Here is a 23,501-nt window from a genome sequence, read left to right on the forward strand (position 1 = left end):
ACCTACATTCCCAGCACTGGAGAGGGGCATCAGAAATTTGAAGTCATCCTCTGCTACATAGTGAGTCTATGGCCTGAAGAAGGAAGGAAGGATAAAGGGAGGGAGGGAAGGAAGGGAGGGAGGGAGGGAAGGAGGGAGGGAGGGAGGGAGGGAGGGAGAAAGTTAGTTTAACCTTGAAATTGCCTAAATAATACATGGGAGTAACCTATGCAAGGGGAAAAGAGTTGTTTTTTTTTTTTGGTTTTCTTTTTAAATTTTTTTTTTTTTTTAAATTTGAGAGCGACAGACACAGAAAGACAGAGAGAGGGAGAGAGAGAATGGGCACGCCAGAGCTTCCAGCCTCTGCAAACGAACTCCAGAGGCGTGCGCCCCTTTGTGCATCTGGCTAACGTGGGACCTGGGGAACCGAGCCTCGAACCGGGGTCCTTAGGCTTCACAGGCAAGCGCTTAACCGCTAAGCCATCTCTCCAGCCCTTTTTTTTAAATTTGAGAGAGGGAAAGAGGCAGAGTGGGTGAGAGAGAGAGAGAGAATGGGCATGCCAAGGCCTCCAGCCACTGCAAACGAACTCCAGATGCATGCTCCACCTGGTGCATCTGCCTTACATAGGTACTGAGGAATTGAACTGAGGTCCTTTGGCTTTGCAGGCAAGCACCTTAATCACTAAGCCATCTCTCCAGCCCCGAAATTTTTATTTATAATAATAAGTGAGGATTTAATGAAGTCAATATATGTATCAGGTACAGGAAGGCTATTATATTGTTAGCAATCTCCAAATTAATTGTAATAAAATTTACTGAAGTCCCCAGATAGTAATAGTCATATGTCACTGGCCATATTGATGAAATATTTCAAAAGGTTTTTAAAAGAATTTTTAAAAATTATTTTTATTTTTATTTTTTATTTGATGGAGAGAGAGGGAGCGAATGGGCACGCCAGGGCCTCCAGCCGCTGCAAACAAACTTCAGACCCATGCACCTCCTTGTGCATCTGGCTAACGTGGGTCCTGGGGAATAGAACCTGAGCCCCTTAGCTTTGCAGGCAAATGCCTGAATCTCTAAGCCATCCCTCCAGCCCTCAAGAGGCTTAAAAATATTGTCCTAATGAGATCTAAGAGAAAAGAAGCCTCAGTCCAGGCTGCTTAGCATCCTCCTTCTACTCGAGATGAACACCCCGTGTCTTCCTCAGGTTTTCTCTTTCTTCTCTTCACTTGTACTCACCTGGTTTCCAGGCTTTTCTACATCCCAGACCTCTTTAAAGAGTCATTTTACCCTTGATTGCTTAAGAAAGAGAAAACAAACTCAACAAAAGGAATGTTACCACAGCTTAGAAATAACCCGATGACACAGGGGAAAGTGCTTACTAGTGGGTAGGGATATTATATCATTTGGTAGTGGTTATTTCTTAGAAAGTATGCCATACTGGAATTTATCAGAGTTAATGGTCCCTAGGAAAACAGAAATAAAAGAAGGTCTACCTACAGCTTTCTAACGGTTACGGAGGGGAAAATAAATAAATAATCTACTCTGAAAAAGTGGTAAACTTGATTTTTCTGTTCACTTTCTACATTTTAATGCAAAATAAAAAGCATTAGCTGATTTTAAAATGTGAAGACTTACTGTACACAAGTGTACAAACCTTGCTTCTCTGACTTTTCTCCTCCCCCAAGTTAACTGCTGCTATAATTGTTTTTAAAACATCATGGTATTGTCTGTGATGTTTTCAAACATCCTCAGTCTCTATCTCTGATATAGCCTCAATTTTTTTAATAAAGGAAATGATTCCATTCTTTGAAGTCTTTTATTTTGTATTCCTGGTCATTATGACTTGCCTGGTCATTGTAATTTTCTGTAGGGATGATTTACTACCTTTTCCTCAGATGTTAGTTGCAGGTAGAATTGTAATCTTAACTGTGTATTTATTTGAAAGAGAGTATCCAGCTAGCTATTTCTAGTTATTTCTTGCTATCTCCAAGATAATATCTTTCTTTCTATATCAAAATCAGCGCATGAATACATTTGCATTAGTGGCAGAGGAGGAAAAGCAGACTTTGTCTTAGTGGTGGGTGAAATGTGCAGTCTTTGAAGCATGGATATCAGTACAGAGTAGATGGAAGCTTCTGGCCACCAGTGCCAAAAGAACAGCTATTTGCAGGCCAGCAGGTAAAGTAACAGTAGGTGACAGGCAAATGAATGCCACCAAGATCTAGTGGGGACAAGTGGCTTATGGACAGCCCATGCCTAGCAGGAGCAAGTGACCCAGGCAGAGGGTCATTATTGTATAGGCTTGTTTTTCTGTTTCCTCTGTTTTTTTTTGTTTTTGTTTTTGTCCCCCCCCCCCCAAGAGAAACCAAAATTCCAGATGGTTGAGGGTTTTTTTTTGTTGTTGTTATTGTTGTTGCTGAGATCATTATTGTTTTGTAAAAATATTTTATTTTTATTTATTTATTAGAGAGAGAGAGATACAGAAATAGGCAGGTAGAGAGAGAATGAGCACGCCAGGGCCTCCAGCCACTGCAAACGAACTCCAGATGCATGTGCCCCCTTGTGCATCTGGCTTACATAGGTCCTGGGGAGTCAAATCTGGGTCCCTTGGCTTTGCAGGCAAGTGCCTTAACTGCTAACCATCTCTCCAGCCCCTCATTATTGTCTTTTAATATGACACCCCCAATTTTTTTCATTTAATTTATTGTTTCACACATTAAGAAATTAAAAATTACATGAGGCTGGAGAGATGGCTCAGCAGTTAAGGCACTTGCCTGCAAAGCCTAATGACCAGGGTTTGATTCCCCCATACTCATATAAAGCCAGATGCACAAAGTGATGCATGTGTCTAGAGTTTATTTACAGTGGGTGGAAGCCCTAGTATGCCCATTTTCTGTCTGTCTGTCTTTCTTTATTCCATCTCACTCCGTTTACAAATAAATGAATTAATTTTTAAAAATATTCTTAAAGAGAATGCATGTAAGTTTGTGTTTTCCCTCCTACTCCCGGAAACGTGCCACTGCTCTTGTGCCCTCCCCCCGCCCCCGCTGTGAAGCTAGTCTTCAAGGAGGACCTCTCATTTGTTGCCCTCCTTCCCCCACACCTTACTACAGAGAGAAGAATACAAAAGAAGTCTCAGCACCTTCATTTTCCAACCTCCAGTGGTTTAACCCAGAGTTCTTTCAGAGCAAAATGCTAGGCCTTTTCTGCCTCTGCATCGCTGAGAAATTATAATTAGAGGTTTTCCTGTTGTGTGAAGGAAAGGAATTCCTTTCCTTCCCGCATCTGTAAGGCTTCTGTTCTCAACAAATTTGCCTCCCTGTCTCATTTCTCCTTGTTCAGGTGATAGAGGGGAAGCTGGCTCCCTTCCTGGGGAAGGTCATCAAGTTCGCCACCTCACACGTGTACAGCTGCAGTCTTTGCAGCCAGAAGGGCTTCATCTGCGAAATCTGTAACAACGGCGAGATCCTATATCCTTTTGAGGATATTTCAACGAGCAGGTACAGAATGTCCATCTTATATATATATATATTTTTTTTTTTTTTTGGTTTTTCGAGGTAGGGTCTCACTCGGGTCCAGGCTGACCTGGAATTAACTCTGTAGTCTCAGGGTGGCCTTTGAACTCACGGCGATCCTCCTACCTCTGCCTCCCGAGTGCTGGGATTAAAGGCATGCGCCACCACGCCCGGCTCCATCTTATATTTTTAAAAAGACCTAAGCATGCCATGTGTATTTGGCCAGAACGGGCCAACTTTCGGCCAAGTATTTCATCTCTGTCTCCTACCCTGGGTCAAGTTTCCCTTGTTAGTGAAGATTTTTTCACCCTTTCAAATTTCAAATTTATTTCCAATCTTTACTCCCCTACCTTTTTATCCAGTAGGAAATACCAGATGTAAGAGAAACATCACTTAACTCTACGTTACTATGTCACCAAGCATGAAGATGGGAAAGGAAGGAATCCTACCCAGCTCTTCAGAGCCAAGTGATTGGCAAAAGGAAATGGTCCTCTCAGAGGAAGGCAAAAACTAGGTTGACTGCTAGAAATACAGCTAGAGGCCAGGCAGACAGCCGCCTGACCCCCACAGCTTCCCACAGAGGCGTGCAGTGCAGCGATGAAAGTTTTAGGACCCAAAAGAGAGAAAAATGGGAGTTTATGTGGGATTATTTTTTAACCAAGGTAATATTTGGGCATCAACACATCCACTGATTGATGGTTGATTTTCCCCCATACTTGAGATCAGGGTTTTTATTATTGCTTCTCCTGAGTCACAGAACGATACCTACCACTTTTCTTTTCAGCCCCAAAGCATAATAGAAATATGTTCCCTGTGTTTGTGTGCCCTGGCTTCTTTGGCCGTGAATGTCATGGCTCATTTCCCACGCTGCAGAGCTCACTTACACTGTGGTTCAGAACAGAAGGTGAGGCACGTAGCCAGGGAAAGTTGAGACACACACAGCAGAGCTAAGATGCTAAGAGTTGACTCAGCCCTTTTGGCCTTTTTTTTTTTTTTTTATCCAAAGACCATTTGTAAACATTGAAGAACTTGGGTTAGCCCCACACACAGATATAAATACACACACCTAGAGTCCAGCTCCAGTCTCCTGAGTGCAGGGATGCTGCTCTCCGTGTGTAGAGTATGAGCCCTTTTTTAGTTGTATGCTACACAAGAGCATGCACAGGACAGTTCAGAGCAGCAGTATTTACAACAGCCCCAACAGGGAAGCAACCTAATGCATCCCAGCTGACCACTGGATAAGCAAAACATGCCAGCATCTCCACACAAGCACGCTTTCATTTACCCATAAGGAGATGTGATTCTGGTATGAACTGCAACATAGACATGAAACATGGCAGATTACAAACGGCTACATATTACATGATTCATTTCATATGAAATGTCCCAAATAAGTACATCCTGAGTAGACTGGTGGTTACCTGGAGCTTATGGGTAAAGGAGTGACTACTAATGGGTACATGGGCTTTTTGATAATGAAAATGCCATGTAATTAGACAACAGTGGTGGCTGCATGCTCCCGTGACTGTACTAAAAATCAGTGAATCACATACTTTAAAAAAGGTGAAACTTGGGGCTGGAGAGATTGCTTAGTGGTTATGGTACTTGCCTACAAAGCCTAATGACCCAAATTTAATTCCCCAGTCCCCACATAAAGCCAGATGTGCAAGTGGCACATGCATCTGGAGTTCATTTGCAGCAGCTGAAGTCCCCGGTGTGCATGGTAGTGCATGCCTTTAATTCCAGCACTTAGGAGGCTGAGGTAAGAGGATCATTGTGAGTTCCAGGCCAGCCTAAGAGTACATCCTGAATTCCAGGTCAACCTGTGCTATAGTAAGACCCTACCTCAAAAAAGGAGGGAATAAAATTTATGGCATACAAATTATATTGCAACAAAAATGTTTAACAAAATACACAAAGCAAAAAAAGAAAAAAGAAAGAAAAGAAAAGAAAGAAATGCAATTTCAAGTAGAAATAGATGAATCCACTATGGTAGAGATTTCAAAACCATGTTAGTAATGGACAAGTAAGCATGTAGCACTACCAAGTACACAGTCGGACATCTATAGAATATTTCTGCACACAGCCAAAAAATACATGTTCTGTCCAAACTCATGTGGAACATTCCCCAAGAGAGACTGTACTCTGAACTATAAAACATACCTGAACAAATTCACAAGAAGAGAAATCATGCAAAGTATGCTGTCAGGCCGTAATGAACTTAGGTTAGAAGTAACTGAAGGGTACCTGAAGAACCTCAGAATATTTGGAGATTAAGCAAACAATTCTAAGTCACAGGAGGTAGTAATATATGTTCTCTTGAAAACATGCACACAGACATTTATAGATGCTTCATTCATAATCATCAAAAACTAGAAGCATCCAAGATATTCATCAGTAGGTTACTAGATAATCGAACTATCCATATGAGGGAAAATCATTCAACAATAAAAGAAAATGGGCCAACAAACCACAGATTTCTATACATTCGAGAACATTGAAAATTATAAAGATAGTAAAAACAATAAGTGGTTTTCAGAGAGTCTGTGACCTGGAAAAGGGTGGCTAGGTGAAACATTCTTAGGATAAGCATTCTTGTCCTAGGATAAGAATGTGGGCTGCATACATGACTTTGCCCATTTTTTGGAACCCATAAAACTGAACTACACAAGGTGAACCTTAATTTAAACTGTTGGCTTTGGTTAAAATAATGAATCAATTAATTTTAACAGATGTACCACACTTCCTTAGTAATGCAATATGCTATTAATAAGGGAAAATGTAGGTAGGATGGGAACTCTGTTGAATTTGTGAGTCTGCAACCCCTAAAGAATAGTCTTAAAAGCTTTTCCATATGAGTGGCCGACTCTAAGATCAAAGGTGAACAGTTTTTAGCACACTGTATTGGAACAACTTTAGATTGACAGGAACATTGCAGACAATAGAGTTCCCATACACCACCCACAGTTTCCTCTGTTACTCACATCTAACCGTGTTTCATATTTGTTATAATTAATAAACCCATATCAATTCATTATTAACTAAGGTCCATAGTTTTTATTTCCTTGTTTTTATCTAATGTCCATATTCTACTCCAGGACAGCACATTACATGTTATCACTGCATCTTCCTCGGCTCATTTTAGCTGTGACAGCTTCTCGGACTTTACTCATTCTGACAATCTTAGCAGTTTTGAGGAGTACTCCTGCTCAAGTGTTTTACAGAATCTCTCCTTTGGATATGCCTGATTATTTCTTTAAGATTTGACTCAGCTGAGGATGGTGGTTCATGTCTATAATCCCAAAACTCAAGAGGCAAAAACAGGAGGATTGCCACAAGTTCAGGCCATTCTGGCAGCTACATAGTAACTTCCAGACTAGCACTGGATATATAGCAAGATCCCATCTCAAGACTAGGTTTTATGTGCTGGGGGAAGAAGACCAGCAAGGTTGTGTACCATTTTCATCCCATCCCATCACAGGTGCATACCACCCACATGGTCATCTCAGTGCTGCCTATGCTATAAAGTTCCTCTCCTCTGAGGGCTGGGGAGCTGGCTCCATGGTTAACAGTACTTAGTGTGCACCCATGAGGACCTGAGTTCGATCACCACATACTGCACATACATACACAAAAATATAACAAAGTTGCTCTTTTCCCTCCCATACTGTCCTCTTTGGAAGCAAGTTGCCGTGCCACTGTACAGACCAAAATATAAGAAGTGAGGAGCTAGGCTCCACCCTGTGGAAGCCGAGCATGTGCAGAATCACTTAGAATCCTGCTTAGGAGATTGTGTCTTCTTTTCCATTGGTTTATATTTGAGCTTGTTTGTTTATCCTCATCAGTGTGGATGCAAGCGGTAGTCGTCTGCACTTTGGGCTATACAATATCACATTATTGTTCAAACTTCTCCAAGCTCTCAGCTGGCTCCTGGGCCTCTTTGTTGTGCCCTGAACACCGGGTCTTGTTTGGAGAGTTCTTGTCCATCTGGGGATTGCTTGCTGGCTGTTTTGTCAGTGTGTTGCATTATCAGGGACTCCCAGCTCATGCTTTAGATCTCTTACCTTCATCTGAGACATGGCCATCTGTCCTAGGAGTCCTGGCTCCTTTTACTGGAGAGGGACAATCGGGACCAAGAAATAAGCATGCGGTAAAGATTGCAGTCCTTATACTTGTCCCGTAACTGGGATATAGGTATTACTCTCTGGACACCAGAATTTCATGGAACATTTGGTGAAAGTCCTAGAATCTGTATCTTCTAAGACTTACCTCTACTCAAAGACAGTGTGACCACAGAGGTATGGGTTTTCACCAAGATGGCCCTGTTACTACATCTGTGGGTTCAGAGGGGCTCTTGTACAGTCAAGAGAGCATGTAGCTATTTAGAATCCTGTTTCTCCCTTAGTCAGAGGCAGCTCTCCAAGCTTACAAAATGTGAGTCAGAAGGGATCTTGACCAGCTTTCCTGGAATTCCAGGTTGATATTAATTCTCAGGAACCTATTGCCCTTCCTCTTAGTGGTCAATTTCCAGTTAAACACTGACAGCAGTTTATAAATGCCTATGGGAAAAGGCAAAAGAAATAAAAAAAAAAAAACTTATAAAAGGAAACTTAGTTAAGAAATACAAAGTTTCTAGTTGAAAACATGTTCATAACATTGAATAAATAAATGTGATAAGTACAAATAAATAATAAGGTCAGTCTTAAAATGTGAAACTGAAATTTTATGAATGCCGAGGTTTGCCTCTAAATAATCTGATGGTGGAGTGAGGGGATGGATGGAAGCGAAAGAGAATGCTGTAGATTGGCCACTGTTGAGGCTCAACGGCAGGTACAAACACGGGAATTTGCTATATACTATTCTATGTTTTAGTATGTTTTAAATTTTCTGTAATAAAACATTCTTTGTAACCTGCATATAAGAACTCTTACAAATGAGGTAGGTAGTGAACTTGTCACCTTGTGCCTTGACTACCCTAAATTCAGCACCTCTGAGTCCTCAGTCCTTTATACCCTTTCACATCCAGATATCACAGACTGCAATAATCCTGCGTTGAACATAAGAGAAAACAGTGACTGTACAGGCTCAAGAGTCACACAAATCCACACAGTAGCTCACGACTTGCATTGTGTGTTGTTGGTTTTTAATTGCCTCCTACATAGCTGTCTTTCTGACATTTCTACACATCAGTAATCATATTCATATATATATATACATATATATATATATATATATACATATATATATATATATATAGTTGGGTTTTTTTTGAAGTAGGGTCTCACTCTAGCTCAGGCTGACCTGGAATTCACTATGTAGTCTCAGGGTGGCCTTGAACTCATGATGATCCTTCTACTTCTGCTCCCAAGTGCTGGGATTAAAGACATGCACCACCACACCCAGCCAGAGATCTCTTATTAACAATGCTTTCCTAATGATAGAAAAGGGACCATCCTGTTTTCAACAATTCCTTGAAGATACCGTTCTTGGTCTTGAAATGTTTCAGTATTACAAGTACATAAACACTTCATCTTTAAAATGCACAGCATGCATCTTGGTGAGAGATTCACAAAACCAGCCAGGCATCCTAAGTCGCTTCTGTCCTTTCTGCCCTGATCCATGTAACTTGGCTGACTTCCTCATGGGGCAGACAAGCTGTCCCCACAGGTAAACAAAAGTGAAGAACATTGCACAACAATACTTTTTGATCACTTGACTTCTGTTTCGGTTTCATGGCCTGCATTCAGATGTGGACAATCCATAAGATTCTACTTTGCAGTGAATTTGGTGTCCTTATATACTATGTACTCCATAGATATTTATTGTTTGGTCAGCTCACTGAGAACATGTTCATTCATTAGAAAATTAGCTAAGAGAATTTAAATGCTTCCAAATATAGATGTAGAGCAACATACCAAAAGTATGAGGTAACACTATAGCTTCATACACATATATACATATATACATGAACAGTAGGAACCACTGAGCTGCCATTTAAGGTTCTTCTCTTGTGAGAGCACTGGCCTGGCATAGTCAGTCACATTTACTTGCTCTTGAGAAGGCATTCGAGTGGCAGTGTTCTTATATGTTACAGGGCCGCCTGCAGCTCAGTGGTTACTCTTCTAAAAAGGTTCAACTTTTTTTTAAACACAAGGGTTCAAAAGTACAGATTGAGCATTGCTTGCTAGTTTCTGTAGATGGTCATTCTTCTCCCCCAAGAAATAAGGATGGCTTGCAGGACCTTGAACTTACTAAGTGCTTGCCAGTTGTGTTAACATACTCTGCCACTGTATCCAGTGCTCACACATTGAAAGAGTCATTTCTACCTCAGACTTGAGGATGAACACTGGCCTAATAGACGTCTAGAGCAGGGCTGGAGAAATGGCTTAGCAGTTAAGGCACTTGCCTGTGAAGCCTAAGGACCTGTGTTCTACTCTCCAGATCCCACATTAGCACAAAGGTGAGGCAAGCACGAGGTTGCACATGCACTAGGTGGCACAAGCATCTGGAGTTCAATTGCAGTGGCTGAGGCCCTGGAGCACCAGTTCTCTGTCTATGTCTCTGTGTGTGTGTGTGTGTGTGTCTTGCTGTCTCTAAAATAATGATGATGATGATGATGATGATGATGAAGAAAAGTCTAGAGCAAAAAGGGAGAAAATTTAAAAATTAAAATTTAGAAGTTCTCCAATGGAACTTACTCTAAACCACTGTGCTTTTACCCACCTGGCCAAACTGCAGAGTCATCCCATGTGTAGTGAGGAGCACAAGACTGCTTCTAGCACACTTGACACCTGAATGGGTCTCATGTTGCCTTTAGTCGCATTCCATACCATCCAGCCCCTGCTGCCCTGAACTTGTTGGAGCATGGGCATCATTCTTTGAATGGGCACTTTCTGCCCATCTTTGAGCTTCATATATACATGAGGTTTCAAATACCTAATTGGAGCCAAGTGTGATGGCTCACACCTTTAGTGCTAGCACCCAGGTAGGGGGATCACTGTGAGTTCGAGTCCAGCCTGGGACTACAGCGTGAGTTCCAAGTCAACCTAGGCTAGACTGAGACCCTACCTACAAAAAAAAAAAAAAAAAAAAAAAAAAAAACTAATTGTAATCAAACCTTGCAAGTGTTTGTTTTAAAAAGAAAAAAAACATGCTTTATTACAGAAAGTATTGAATTCCTCCTTCCCAATTTTTCTCAGCACAACTTGTGTAGTACATTAAGAGTTGTGTTTTCTGTTGCCCTCATTCCCTTTTATTTGTGTGTGTTAGCACAGCGTATGGAGACTGAACATGAGATGGTTTGACATAAAGTTGCCACTTACATGCTAACAATAATCAACCCAAATATTGCCAGCCGTCTTACAAAGGCTCTTCCATTTGTCTGAGGAACCAGTTGTAATTTGTCATTTTTTAAAAGAGAGTTTCATGTTAATGCTTTGGCAGAATTTTTTTTTTTTTTTTTAGGGGGGAAGTAGAGGTACTGGGAATCAAGAAAAGAGCACAGGGGCTAGAGAGATGGCTTAGTGGTTAAGCACTTGCCTGTGAAGCCAAGGACCCCGGTTCAAGGCTCAATTCCCCAGGACCCACATTAGCCAGATGCACAAGGGGTCACATGCATCTGGAGGTCCTCTGCAGTGGCTGGAGGCCCTGATGCGTCCATTCTCTCTCCCTCCCTCTCTCTCTCTCTCCCTCTCCTCTCTCTCTCTCTCTCCCTCTTTCTGTCTGTCTCTCTCAAATGAATAAATAAAAATTGAATAAAATTTTTAAAAAAGAAAAGAGAAGAGCACAGGACTGCCTAGAAACTAGTCTCACAGTGTAGCTTCCTATTTTTTCAGCCTTCATATTTGTGAATCCTTGTGCAAACAGTGAATACCTGGATTATGGCCTCATCTGGACTCAAACACACATACATTACATACCCCTTTCTCACTAATCAGCCTGACACATTCCTTTGTTGGTAAATGGTTCCAAAACAAACATTGTCAGTGCACCTAATTAGCAGGTCTGTGGGCTGTGCTTGGCAGTCCTGTTACATCCTGTTCAACAATAGAGGGCAACAGCCTGGGCCAGGCCAGGCTTGAGCAGGGAAGAACTTCCCTCCGCGTGTATACTCTTACTTAGTGATGTTTCCTTTCTGCGGCTTTTCTTGGGAAGCAGCCACTTGCTGGAGGCGATCCCGGCTCCTCTGGGAGGATAGGTGTCTCTTCTGTTTCACCACTTATTACCATCTGCTGCTTGCTGTTCTTTTTAAACATTTTAAATATTAAACATATTATTTATTTATTTATTTATTTGCGAGAGAGGGAGAGAAAGAGAGAGAGAATGGACACACCAGGGCCTCCAGCCAAACCAAATCCATGGGCCAGCTTGTGCACCGGGCTTACATGGGTACTGGGGAATCTAACCTGGGTCCTTAGGCTTTGCTGACAAGTACCTTAACCACTAAGTCATCTCTCCATCCCTGCTGATTGTTTTTCTGACCCAGAGACTGAAGCAGAGCAGTTGAAGAAATTTTCTAATACTCCTGGTTGAGAGCGGACTCCTGCCCGTAGCCCAACATTATCCACTTACAGAGACCATATGGACATGTGGTCGGGACAAGCCCTGAGTATCTTCAGTGGCAGGAGCAGGTTAATGAAGGACTGAGATGGGATTTACTCTTACATGACTGCCCACTCTTAAATGTATTGATATATTTTCGGCGTCAGTGAAGGTTTTTCTTGAAGGAAGATTTGAAAAGCTCTTCAGCAGCACTATGCTGTGTTTGCTGTAGGGGAGGGGTATTTACTGTGTTTCTTTTTTTCTAAGTTTTAAATTTTGGTCAAAGAGTAACTTGATAGGTAACATTTCAGCCTTGGCCTGGTGACTCTATCGTCACATGTCAAAATGTTTCAAAATGTCTACTACTGCAGATAAGACTTTTTGTGAAATCCTGGGGGCTGACTTGACCCTTTATGCTATTAAGTCACTTGATAAATAGTTTGTTTATAAACAGTCCTGGCTGCTTAGGCTACCATTGTGTTTTGAGGCCATTTGGTTACTTCAGTAGACTGTTGTCTTCTCCACCTAGACGTGTTTCTTACCAAACTGGTATTTAAATACCTTATCTTTAACATTCCAGACAGCCTAATGCTTTTTTGTTGTGTGGAGAGGGAAATGTTCATTGTTGCTTGATTCATATAGTCACTTGCTATTTTTAGTGATTTTATTATTTACTTGAGAAAGCACATCAGGACATCTTGCTGCTGCACATGAAATCCAGACACCTGCATATGCCAGTTTCTGTGTCTGACTTTACATGGGTACAGGGAATTGAACTCGGAGAGGGCAAGAGGCTTTGCGAAGCAAGCACCTGTAACTGCTGAGTCATCTCCCCACCCTCTCATATAGTAACTAACTATGAAATTAATTGATGTTCACTTTGGGAAATTTAAAAAGTACACAAAAAATATAAAGAAGTTCTCCATAATTTGTCCTTTTTCTACACATATGCATGAATGTATAACATAGGGATCAAAGTGAACATCTAAATTTATATCTTGAAGCCAGGTGTGGTGGCACACACCTTTAATCCCAGCACTCAGGAGGCAGAGGTAGGAGGATCACCATAAATTCGAGGCCACCCTGAGACTAAATAGTGAATTCCAGGTCAGCCTGGGCTAAAGCTAGACCCTACCTCAAAAAATTAAATTTATATCTTGCTTTTTATCACATTATCACTGACCCAGAATAATAATATTTAATTTACTAACTTTTATTCATGGATTCTTATAAAGGAAAAAATATTAATTGGTTTTTCAAATTATTACAATCCACTTATAAAGAAGAAACAGGCTAGTTCATGGAAAGATCATTGGAAAAGAGATAAACGCAGGTGTCACCATTAAGTCCGTACTAAGTTGCTATGTAACCCGTGACAAGGTCCATCCTCTAGAGCATCCTGCCAGGCATGTAGTACCCTTCTAAGCTCTTCTTAACAAAAGGAGTGTCATTGCTTCAGCTTATGGCGACTTCAGCTTATGTCTAGCATTTGGTATTTATCTGGTAGTGTGTTAAGATGATGTCAATGAAGTTAATTGATTTTGGTACTCTTTATCCAGAGGGATTAAGATACAAATTCAAACTGTGATTCAGTCCACTATTTTAAAAGAATGTAGGCTCCATGAAGACATGAACTTTTTCTAGACATGGTACAGTCACTGCTCCATGAGTCATTCACGAATGAATGGAAAATTTAATTTTTCAGATCTGTACTTATTAGCATTTTATTTAAATGGGTTTAAACTTTTAAATGACTGTTAAGCTCTTTTTACATTTTTTTGTTTATTTTTATTTATTTATTTGAGAGCGACAGACAGAGAGAGAATGGGTGCCTCAGGGCCTCCAGCCACTGCAAATGAACTCCAGATACATGTGCCACCTTGTGCATCTGGCTTACATGGGTCCTGGGGAAGTCTTGAACCATTGTCCTTAGGTTTCACAGGCAAGTGCTTAACCTCTAAGCCATCTCTCTAGCCCAAGCTTTTTAAATCGGCTTTAAAACTAATTTTAGAAAAATGTTTGCATATGCTTGTGTATAGTATGGATGGCGTGGTGCATATGTATAGCATTTTCATGTGTATGTGCAGATGCGCACACCCCATGAACACAGGTGGAGGCCAGAGGAGAATGTTGGGTGCTCCCCTTCATCACTTGAGGCAGAGTCTTTCACTGATTTCAGAGCTTACTGTTCTTTGTTTCCTATGAGCCCCCGCAGGACCGGGTTTACAGACATTCACAGCCAAGCCCAGCTGTTTATGTGGGTGCTGGGGAACTGAACTCAGGTGGTCTCACACTCCCTCAGGCTCCCATGCTTGCATGGGAAGCATTCTTACCTGCTCAGCCATCTCTCCAGCCCAAGAAACTTTTATTGAAGTGATCATTACCAAGGTATGTGATGTCACTGAGTGATGGTGATCATCCTATCATATGTTAAGGGCAGGTGTGTTTTCCTGGGGCAATGAGAACTCTGGTGTCAGAAGAGAGATGATGGTATATGTTTGAGCTCTGCTAAACTACTCAGATTAATTAATTTTCCAAACATGTTTTAGGTCATTTTTAGTGTGTACTCTTTCTCCCCCATGGGACTGTAAATAAGTAACCTGAATACACAATAGAGAAGAGAAGGAGTATTTACCTTTCCACACACACAAAAAGAAATATTGACTTTTCAGACTGAGCAGGCTGTTCTGGAGTTAACTGTTTTATGCTTTGAATTACAAACGTAAAATCGTATCTTGGTTTTGTCAGTATGTTTGTATCTTGCCCCTTTTTTCTACACAACTAATTGTGAGAGTTCAAATGATATCATGAAAGTTGTCATCAAAACAATCCTGTCCATTTTAATATCACCATCTAACACTGCTCTAAGTGATCACATCCTTATTAAGCCCCTTCAGTATTCTGAGTATTAAACCACTGAGCACTGTGTCAGTAAGCGCCTGCACAGAGATCTACAGTGACCATTAACAATTGTCTGTTCAGTTCCTGGGGCTCTCAAGGTACTTCTAATGGAGATGAGGATGGAGTCTGTTGATGCCCGCACACTGTACAGAAGTTGAACTGAATCACATGAGTATGTAGAACCTCTACAGAGCCCTGTAGGACCTAGCAGTCATGTGCCCCAGCTCCCCTTAACCGCTCCTACCCAGACGCCAGAAGCCGTACCCAGCATCTCAGTGGTCCTTTCTACCTTACCCTATTGCCATTGAAATGTGAGACCCACAAACAGTTTTGAGGATGAAAGACTTTATCACCTTTCACTAGTCTCACTTTTGGTGTGATAGTTGGTGGTGGCTGTTTCCACGGCTAATGGGAAGAATCTTACAGACTTTTGGTGAGAGAACAAGAAAAGACAACACTATAAAACAGTAATTCAGTTGAGCATGGTGGTGCACACCTTTAATCCCAGCACTCAGGAAACAGAGGTGGGAGGATAGCTATGAGTTTAAGGCCACCCTGAGACTACAGAGTGAATTTGTGGTCAGTCTGGGCTAGAGCAAGACTCTACCTTGAAACACCTCCCCCACCAAAAAAACAAGAAAAGAAAAAGTAAGTCATATGAATACTAGAAACATGGGAATTATCTTTTTATAAAAGCAACAACATAGTAACAACTTGCAAGTAATGAACCTGGGCCTGGCCCAAACCTGGCCTTGGAAACATTGGAAAACACTAATTTGAATAGCTTTTACTTAAACTGGAAGTTCTTCTTAAGAGTTGGGAAAATGCTGGGCGTGGTAGTGCACATCTGTAATCCCAAACCTCAGGAAGCAGAAATAGGAGGATCACCATGAGTTTAAGACCACACTGAGATTACATAGTGAAGTAGTGAATTCCAGGTCAGCCTGGACTAGAGTGAGCAGTACCTCACAAAACCAGAAAAAAAAAAAATTGGGAAAATGAAGTAGCATAAAAACATTCTTTTTTTTTTTTAAATGTAGGCCTGGGGCACAGATGCACATGTGTGTTGAGAGTGCATATGTGTGCACATGCATGTAGAATCCAGAGGACAACCTCAGAAACGCCAACCACCCTTTTTATGATACAGGGTCTCTCAATGGCCTGCAGCTAGCCAAGTAAACAAGGCTAGCTAGCTGACCAGTGAGTCCCAGGAAATTGCCTGTCTCCACCTACCCAGCACTGGAATTATAAGTATGAGCCACCATGCCATGAGTTCTGAGGAGCAAACTCAGGTTCCCTAAATTTCAAGACAAAGCACTTTATCAATTGAGTATCTCCCCAGGCTTCTCATAAATCCATGTTTTAAAAAGGGAATTCATACCAATTTTTTTTTCTACAAAAAGGAATTCTTGATGGTAGAGAAAAGGGAATTTAAATTAAATGGCTGGAAAGCAGATTATATCAGTGATTAGGAAGAAAATCTTTAAAATTTAGATCCAAAATAGATGAGCAAAATTTCCTGGACCACAGGGAAGACCTAGAGCTGGGGGAGGGAGCGAAGCTTGAGGACTGGGCAGAGTAGCTTTCATGTCATGACTGAAAGAAGCACCAAGCTCCAGAGTGTGAGGACAAAGGATGATGTGACCGTCAAAGCTCCCACCTAGAGGGCTGGAGAATAGATTAGTGGTTAAGCGCTTGCCTGTGAAGCCTAAGGACCCCGGTTCAAGGCTCAGTTCCCCAGGACCCACGTTAGCCAGATGCACAGGGGGGCGCACGCATCTGGAGTTCGTTTGCAGTGGCTGGAGGGTCTGGCGCGCCCATTCTCCCTCTCTCTCTTTCTCTCTCTATCTGCCTCTTTCTCTGTCTGTCACTCTCAAATAAATAAATTAATTTTAAAAATTGGCCTGGGTGTGGTGGTGCGCACCTTTAAAAATAAAAAAGCTCCCAGCTAGAAATGTGACAGTGTGACTTTCTCCTCCTCCCACTACCCTAAGCACATATTCAAGGTAGACCACTTAGTAAAGGGAGACCTAATCAAGATTATTCTTGTTTGCAAAGTACTAACGTCTCTTTCCAGGCCAATCCCACCAGAAAGAAAGTTTCTCCTCTTAACTTTTCTCATCCATAGGCCTGTAGACCTTACTTACGCACCAGACAATACCCAAGAGAAAGCTGAGTTCTCAGTAACTACAGTCCATTCCCTAGAGAGCAGTTCTGTTGTTCCATGTGAGATTCCTTTGCCTTGAGCATTACTGGTCTAGAACAAACCATGAGGAAGTTATGGAATGTCAGCTTGTTAAGAGAATAGTCTTGGTGGGTGACAGATTAAGCTGGGGAATAATAAAAAGTAATTGCTGTCTAACTCCTTCTAAATTTACATCGGTAACCAATAATGTATTCCCAAACAACTTGTGCTGCTCATAAAATTAGATGGGCTTATTTTCTGAACTTTTTATTTTCTATTATACCCTTACTTGAAACTTTTATTTGGCTCTCCTGAGGAGCTCAAATACATTAAGTGGGTCTCCATCAGAGTCTTAGATAAATTTTTATAAATTATTATGTCTTTTAAAAGGCTTACTTCAAAAGGATTAATAAGGTTTTCAATTTTACATAGAAAAAAGAGATTGGGAATCAATAAAGGTCAAATGGAAGCTATGATTATTTGTTTTAATCTGTATTAACCTAAGAACATTCTCCTATTCAGTTCTCTCTGGTTGTAGATGTAGCAAGACATTTCTAAACATTGCTTAGGCTCTGGGGCATTTTGAAGCACTTTAGGAATCTGTACAGAAAGTCACTGCTCTTCCATATCGTCCCCACTGGCTACAATTATAGCAGCTTCTCACCTTCGTAGCAGTGATGGAAAATGTCTAAATGCTCCTGCAGCTCCTTAACTTCTGCTAACAGTAAACATATTTTCCTGCAGTAATCCCAAGAAAAAGCAGGCATTAATTTCTTGAAAATTACAGTAACTGCTGGGTGAACCTTAAAATAAAGACTTAGCAGTGTCAGAAATATGTCACACCACCCCCACGTCCCCTAGTCTGTTTCATTGAGGATAAATCCACTTTGGTTTTAAGCACATCCTAGAATATGACTGAGAAGTTCTCTCCCCATCTAGAGATTAACAAGAAGCACTTATTAAGCATTTGCACAAAGGATCATGGTGAGTTAATGTCCCCCAGTAGGGTGGCAAAATTAACAAATGAATTAATTAACCCTTGTTTGCATTCTATTTTGAATCCAGATTTTAAGTAAAGCCTTTGTCAAAGGTATTAGCTGAGCTTGGTTTCCAGACTCAAAGTCCAGGAGGAGAGAAAGCCCGACATTATGGGTTGCAATTGGGGAAAGCTCTTCTTTAATTAACTCGGGCTTAAAAGGCAGATAAAACCCCCATGGCAGGACATGCCAATTGTCCTTCCTAGATTTGGGTTAGCAGGTATTTAGGTGTGTGTTGAATAACGTAAACTACCATGTGGCTTCTAGCAGGAGGAGGGGCAAAATTCAAGTCATAAGACTGGCATCAAGTCCAAAGCTGTTCACCAACTTGCTAACTCTGGGACCAGTCAAGCCACCAGTTGCTGTTTTGTATTTTGTCTGCTAACTTACAGATATACTTAATAAAATAATAAAATAAATTTTGTCTAACTCAGAGAGCTATTAAGGATATAAATATATATATATTTCTTTAATTTTTCAAGGTAGGATCTTACTGTAGTCCAGGCTAACCTGGAATTCACTATGAGGTCTCATGGTGGCCTCAAATCCTTTTACCTGTGCCTCCAGAGTGCTGGGATTAAAAGCGTGCACCACTACACCAGCATTGTTTAAAAAGATAGGGTTTTTGTTTTTTTTTTTTAATTTTTTTATTATTTATTTATTTGAGAGTGACAGACAGAGAGAGAAAGACAGATAGAGGGAGAGAAAGAGAATGGGCGCGCCAGGGCTTCCAGCCTCTGCAAACGAACTCCAGACGCGTGCGCCCCCTTGTGCATCTGGCTAACGTGGGACCTGGGGAACCGAGCCTCGAACTGGGGTCCTTAGGCTTCACAGGCAAGCGCTTAACCGCTAAGCCATCTCTCCAGCCCAAAAAGATAGGGTTTTTTTGTTTATTGTTTGTCGTGTGTGTGTGTGTGTGTGTGTGTGTGTGTGTATTGGGGGCAAAGGGCAGACAGATGTTGCTTAATTTCATTTTTTTTTCCTTTTTATTATTATTAACAACATATCTTGTTTTCATTTTTTTTTTCCTGCAAAGTAGGGTCTTGCTCTAACCCAGGCTGACCTGGAATTTACTATGTGGTCTCAGGGTGGCCTTGAACTTGGGGCAATCCTACCTCTGCCTCCCGAGTGCTGGAATTAAAGGCATGCACCACCACATCTGGTTTAACAACATATCTTGTATGGATGCATCATGGGTTGGTACCCTCTTTTCCCTCGTCCCTGCCCCCATTCTGCTGCAGTCCCTCTTCAGTGGAGTTGTGGGTATTCCCTGTGGGAATTTAGGTTATGCATTGGGGAAGCAACAGTCAGTTATTTTTAGGGAGAGGCAATGCCTCTGGGCATGATGTCTCAACCTGTGGATCTTATAATCATTCTGCCCCCTCTCCCACAAAATTCCCTGAGCCATGGTGGGTGAGTTTTAAATCTACTTCAGTGATGAGCTCTTAGGATCCTCTGGATCTCTGTTTTGGTAAGTGTTGAGTATCCTCAGAGTCTGTCTCCTTTGCCCTGGGCTGATTATCATGTTCAGCATGGAAGCAGCACTCTTGCTTGTCTCCCCAATCCTGTGGCTGGGCTGAAGTAGGAAGGGTGGTTTATTTCCTCCCATCTCACTACCTTCTGCAAAAGAACAGATTATCAAGGGGAGAGTGAAGTCAAAAACTAGTGAGAGCTTGATACTGGAGAACATAATCTTTGTCTCCATAGAATTCTGATCTGGTTCCCAATTCCAGATACGGGTTCCTTTACACTAACCATACTCTCCTAGCCAATCAGAAAGCTATTGGTTACCCACCAAGGCTGTGTGCCACCATTGCACTGGCACATACATCCTGTTACGGTGTTTGCTTCTGAGTAGTTTAGACCCCCTGGTTGCTCAGATTGTTGTTGGTCACTTTCCCCCAGCAGCTCAGGTAGCTCCTTTAAGCACTGGCCGAGCTAACTGTCTAGGGACTGGCTTTCTTCTGTATTACATCCAAGTCTTTCCATGTTCTGTTTCAAGGGCATATGATGTCTTCAACAATCAGGTCTTACCTTTTGCCTCAGGCTAACAAAATAGAAGGGCATTTGTAGAATGGGATTACTGGTCAACATGGTGCATCCTTAGCTGGAGATGATGCCCCAGGCAGCTGCTGTGAAACATGGGCTCTCTCCCTACTTGTCAGTACGCAATCATTAACTTCTCATTATTTTACTCTTCCTACTTCCCTAAAAGAATGAACTTACTGGGCTGGAGAGATGGCTTAGTGGTTAAGATGTTTGCCTGCAAAGCCCAAGAAGCCAAAAGATGCAGGTCCAATTCCCCAGTACCCACATAAAGCTAGATGCACAAAGTGGTGTTTGCAATGGCTAGAGGTCCTGGTGTGCCTATATACACACTCTCTCTATCTCTCTCTCTCTGCCTCTCTCTCCCAAATAAATGAACAAATAAAATATTTTAAAAAATAAATGAACCTACTAAATCTTATTTGTTCAAATCATATTTAGTTCATTTTACCTTAGGACATTTAATAATAATTTCCACATACTTTGACAAATAACTTACATGTGTATAGATGTATAAATTATACACATAGGACATACACATGTATACAGGCTTATCCCATACATAACTCTAGTCTATTTTCTATTTAAGGAAATTACAGAGTGTTTGTTTTTCTCCACTTACATACACAATAACAGAATAAAACACAACCTAAAACATTAAAATAGCCAGGCCCCAATAGCTACCTCCTTTAGCTAAGATATTTAAGTAATCATCTTGGGTTCTTGGAAAAACCAGTAATAGCTAGTGGCCATATGGGGTGCCTTACATAGTAGCCATACACCAAACCACACTCGCATGCCTGATAGCATGCATTTATTTCTGTACTCCACCCTATTCGTTGTGGGCTTCACAGAGTGGATATCAGCCAAGGCTCTTCCCTGCTCTGTAAGCCTGTCCCTTTGCTTGTCAGAGATCCAGCCAAACTGAAGCCTGAATTTCAGTCCAACTGAAATACCTAAGGCCATTGCCTGAACCAAAAATAAAAACGCAGCAGGAGGAGAACCCAACGTGAACAGAGCAGAAGCATGACAGCAGCCTCAGTGTGGGGCAGGAGCCTTTCACAGCCTTGGTGACCTCCCCGCATGCAGCTTGAATCTGGAAGGGGCACGCAAAGCCATGGGGCCTGTCTCTAATTGGTCTCACATCATCAGCATTCTAGAACAGTCTGCTGCTAGGAATTCTTGCTTCTTTGCCATCACATTTCAGAAGCAAATCTTCTCCCCCTGCATAGATTTAGCTCTACTAGTTTGTAGCAGGTTCATTTTCTTGGAGTCAGTAGCTGTAAGAAAACCTTCTTCCTTTTTGTGATGGGCAAATTAGCAATGCACAGAATTGTATCATACATAATGACCTTATTTTATGTTAGCAGACAGAGTCTCTCACTGGGTAGCCCAGACTGGCCACAGTCTCACAAACCTTTTGTCCTAGCCTCCTTTTGCTGGGGTTACAGATATACAACACCATGCGTGGCCCTTGACATTTTTTTTTCCAGAGCTAAAAATCAAACCCAAAGCCTTGTTGGGCATGAGTTGTATCATACACCCTTGACTTCTTAAAAGATGGTCTAAATTAATTTTAGAGGGCTGGAGAGATGGCTTACCTGTTAAGGTACATGCCTGCAAAGCCAAAGTACCCAGGTTTGATTCCCCAGGACCCATGTAGACCAGATGCACAAGGTGGCTCATGCACCTGGAGTTAGTTTGCACTGTCTAGAGGCCCTGGTGTGCCCATATTCATTCATTCGTTCTCTCTCTCAAATAAATAAAATAATTTTTTTCAATGTAGGGTTTCACTCTAGCCCAGGCTGACCTAGAATTCACTGTGGAGTCTCAGGGTGACCTCTAACTCACAGTAATCCTCCTACCTCTGCCTCCCAAGTGCTGGGATTAAAAGCATGTGCCACATGGCCAGCAAGTAAAAAATATTTTAAATTTTTAAATTAATTTTAGAAACCACAGGATACTTAATATTGGTGAGTTTCAGCTATTTTAATCATATGTTGTGCTGAAAAATATATTGTACTGACAATTATATGAATAGGTAAACTATTCACTAGACCTTATTGATTGGGAAAAATATAAACCTGCAGGTGATAGCTACAAGTTCAATGGGAAGAGTGATGCTTAACCTGAGGGACCCCTCAGTAGTGCTGCTTAACCCTGGGGGACCCCTCAGTGATGCGGCTTACCCCTGGGGGACCCCTCAGTGGTGCTGTTTCCACGTAAGTTGTCAGTGGTTCTCAGCAGATAGGACTTTGATCACCAGAATTATCTGGGAGTGTCCTGAGATATTGTTCATTATGCCAGGGCAAGGACTGAAGGAGGATGCTCTTGGCGTGTAGTAGATGGAGGTTGTTGCAGTCAGGTTCGCATTGCTGGTAGAAATCACCCAACCAAGAGCAGCTTGTGGGAAAAAGAGATTTATTTTGGCTTACATGCTCAAGGGGAAGCTCCACGATGGCAGGGGAAAAATGATGGCATGAGCAGAGGGTGGATGTAAGGTGGCCAACATAAAGTAAACAATAGCAACAGAGTGTGCCAAACACTGGGAAGGGGAAACATCCGTAAGCCCACCCCAACAATACATTCCCTTCATGAGGCATTAATTCCCAAGTCTCTATCATCTGGGAACCCAGCATTCAGAACACCTAGGTTTATGGGGGACACCTGAATCAAGCCACCACAGAGGTTAAAGTGCTGCTAAACATCCTGCAGTACACAGGGTAACCTTATAGCCCAAAAAGAAAGAAAGAAAAAAAGACACCCCGAGATCTGAGATTCCTAGATTAATGAAGTAATGGATATGCACAAGGAAGATGTGGATACCTTTGGTCAATAGCAGACATGTATGCCTGCCACCTCACCCCCTCTGAGATACAGGAGTTGGAGGACATCGCCTTTGTTTTTGGTGGCATGCAGTAACAACCAGGGAGGCTTGCTGTGGGCTGGGGACTCAGACATGCAGATGCAGGCCCTCATTTGACATGTGCTGCACAAACAGCTCAAGGACATTTCCCGCTTATTACCTTCTACAATTTTCAGTCAGATGATTACACTGGTCATTTGCCTTCTATGAAAGATGTGTTTCTGAAAAGATGGATGTATTAAATCATATTTTAAATACAGTCAGGAAATGCAGTAAACATTAAGGAGATTGTGACTCCTTTTGCACCTGAAGAATCCCTTTTAAGCTGGACGTGGTGGCGCATGCCTTTTGTTTCGTTTTGTTTTGTTTTTGTTTTTCAAGGTAGGGTCTCACTCTAGCCCAGGCTGATCTGGAATTCAGTATGTAAT

At 41.7% G+C, this 23,501-nt stretch overlaps 1 protein-coding gene across 2 annotated transcripts in view; it reads left to right on the top strand.

Moving 5' to 3' along the window:
- Plekhm3 (pleckstrin homology domain containing M3) overlaps positions 1-23,501 on the top strand; it is a 174,632-nt gene that overhangs the window by 145,975 nt on the left and 5,156 nt on the right. For both annotated transcript variants that reach the window (XM_045147391.1, XM_045147392.1), the window contains one exon: positions 3,325-3,482. In XM_045147391.1, coding sequence (XP_045003326.1) covers positions 3,325-3,482 — 158 coding nt within the window. The remainder of the gene's footprint in view (positions 1-3,324; positions 3,483-23,501) is intronic.

Source organism: Jaculus jaculus, chromosome 4, assembly GCF_020740685.1.
Source record: "Jaculus jaculus isolate mJacJac1 chromosome 4, mJacJac1.mat.Y.cur, whole genome shotgun sequence".
In the NCBI taxonomy this organism is placed as follows: domain Eukaryota; kingdom Metazoa; phylum Chordata; class Mammalia; order Rodentia; family Dipodidae; genus Jaculus; species Jaculus jaculus.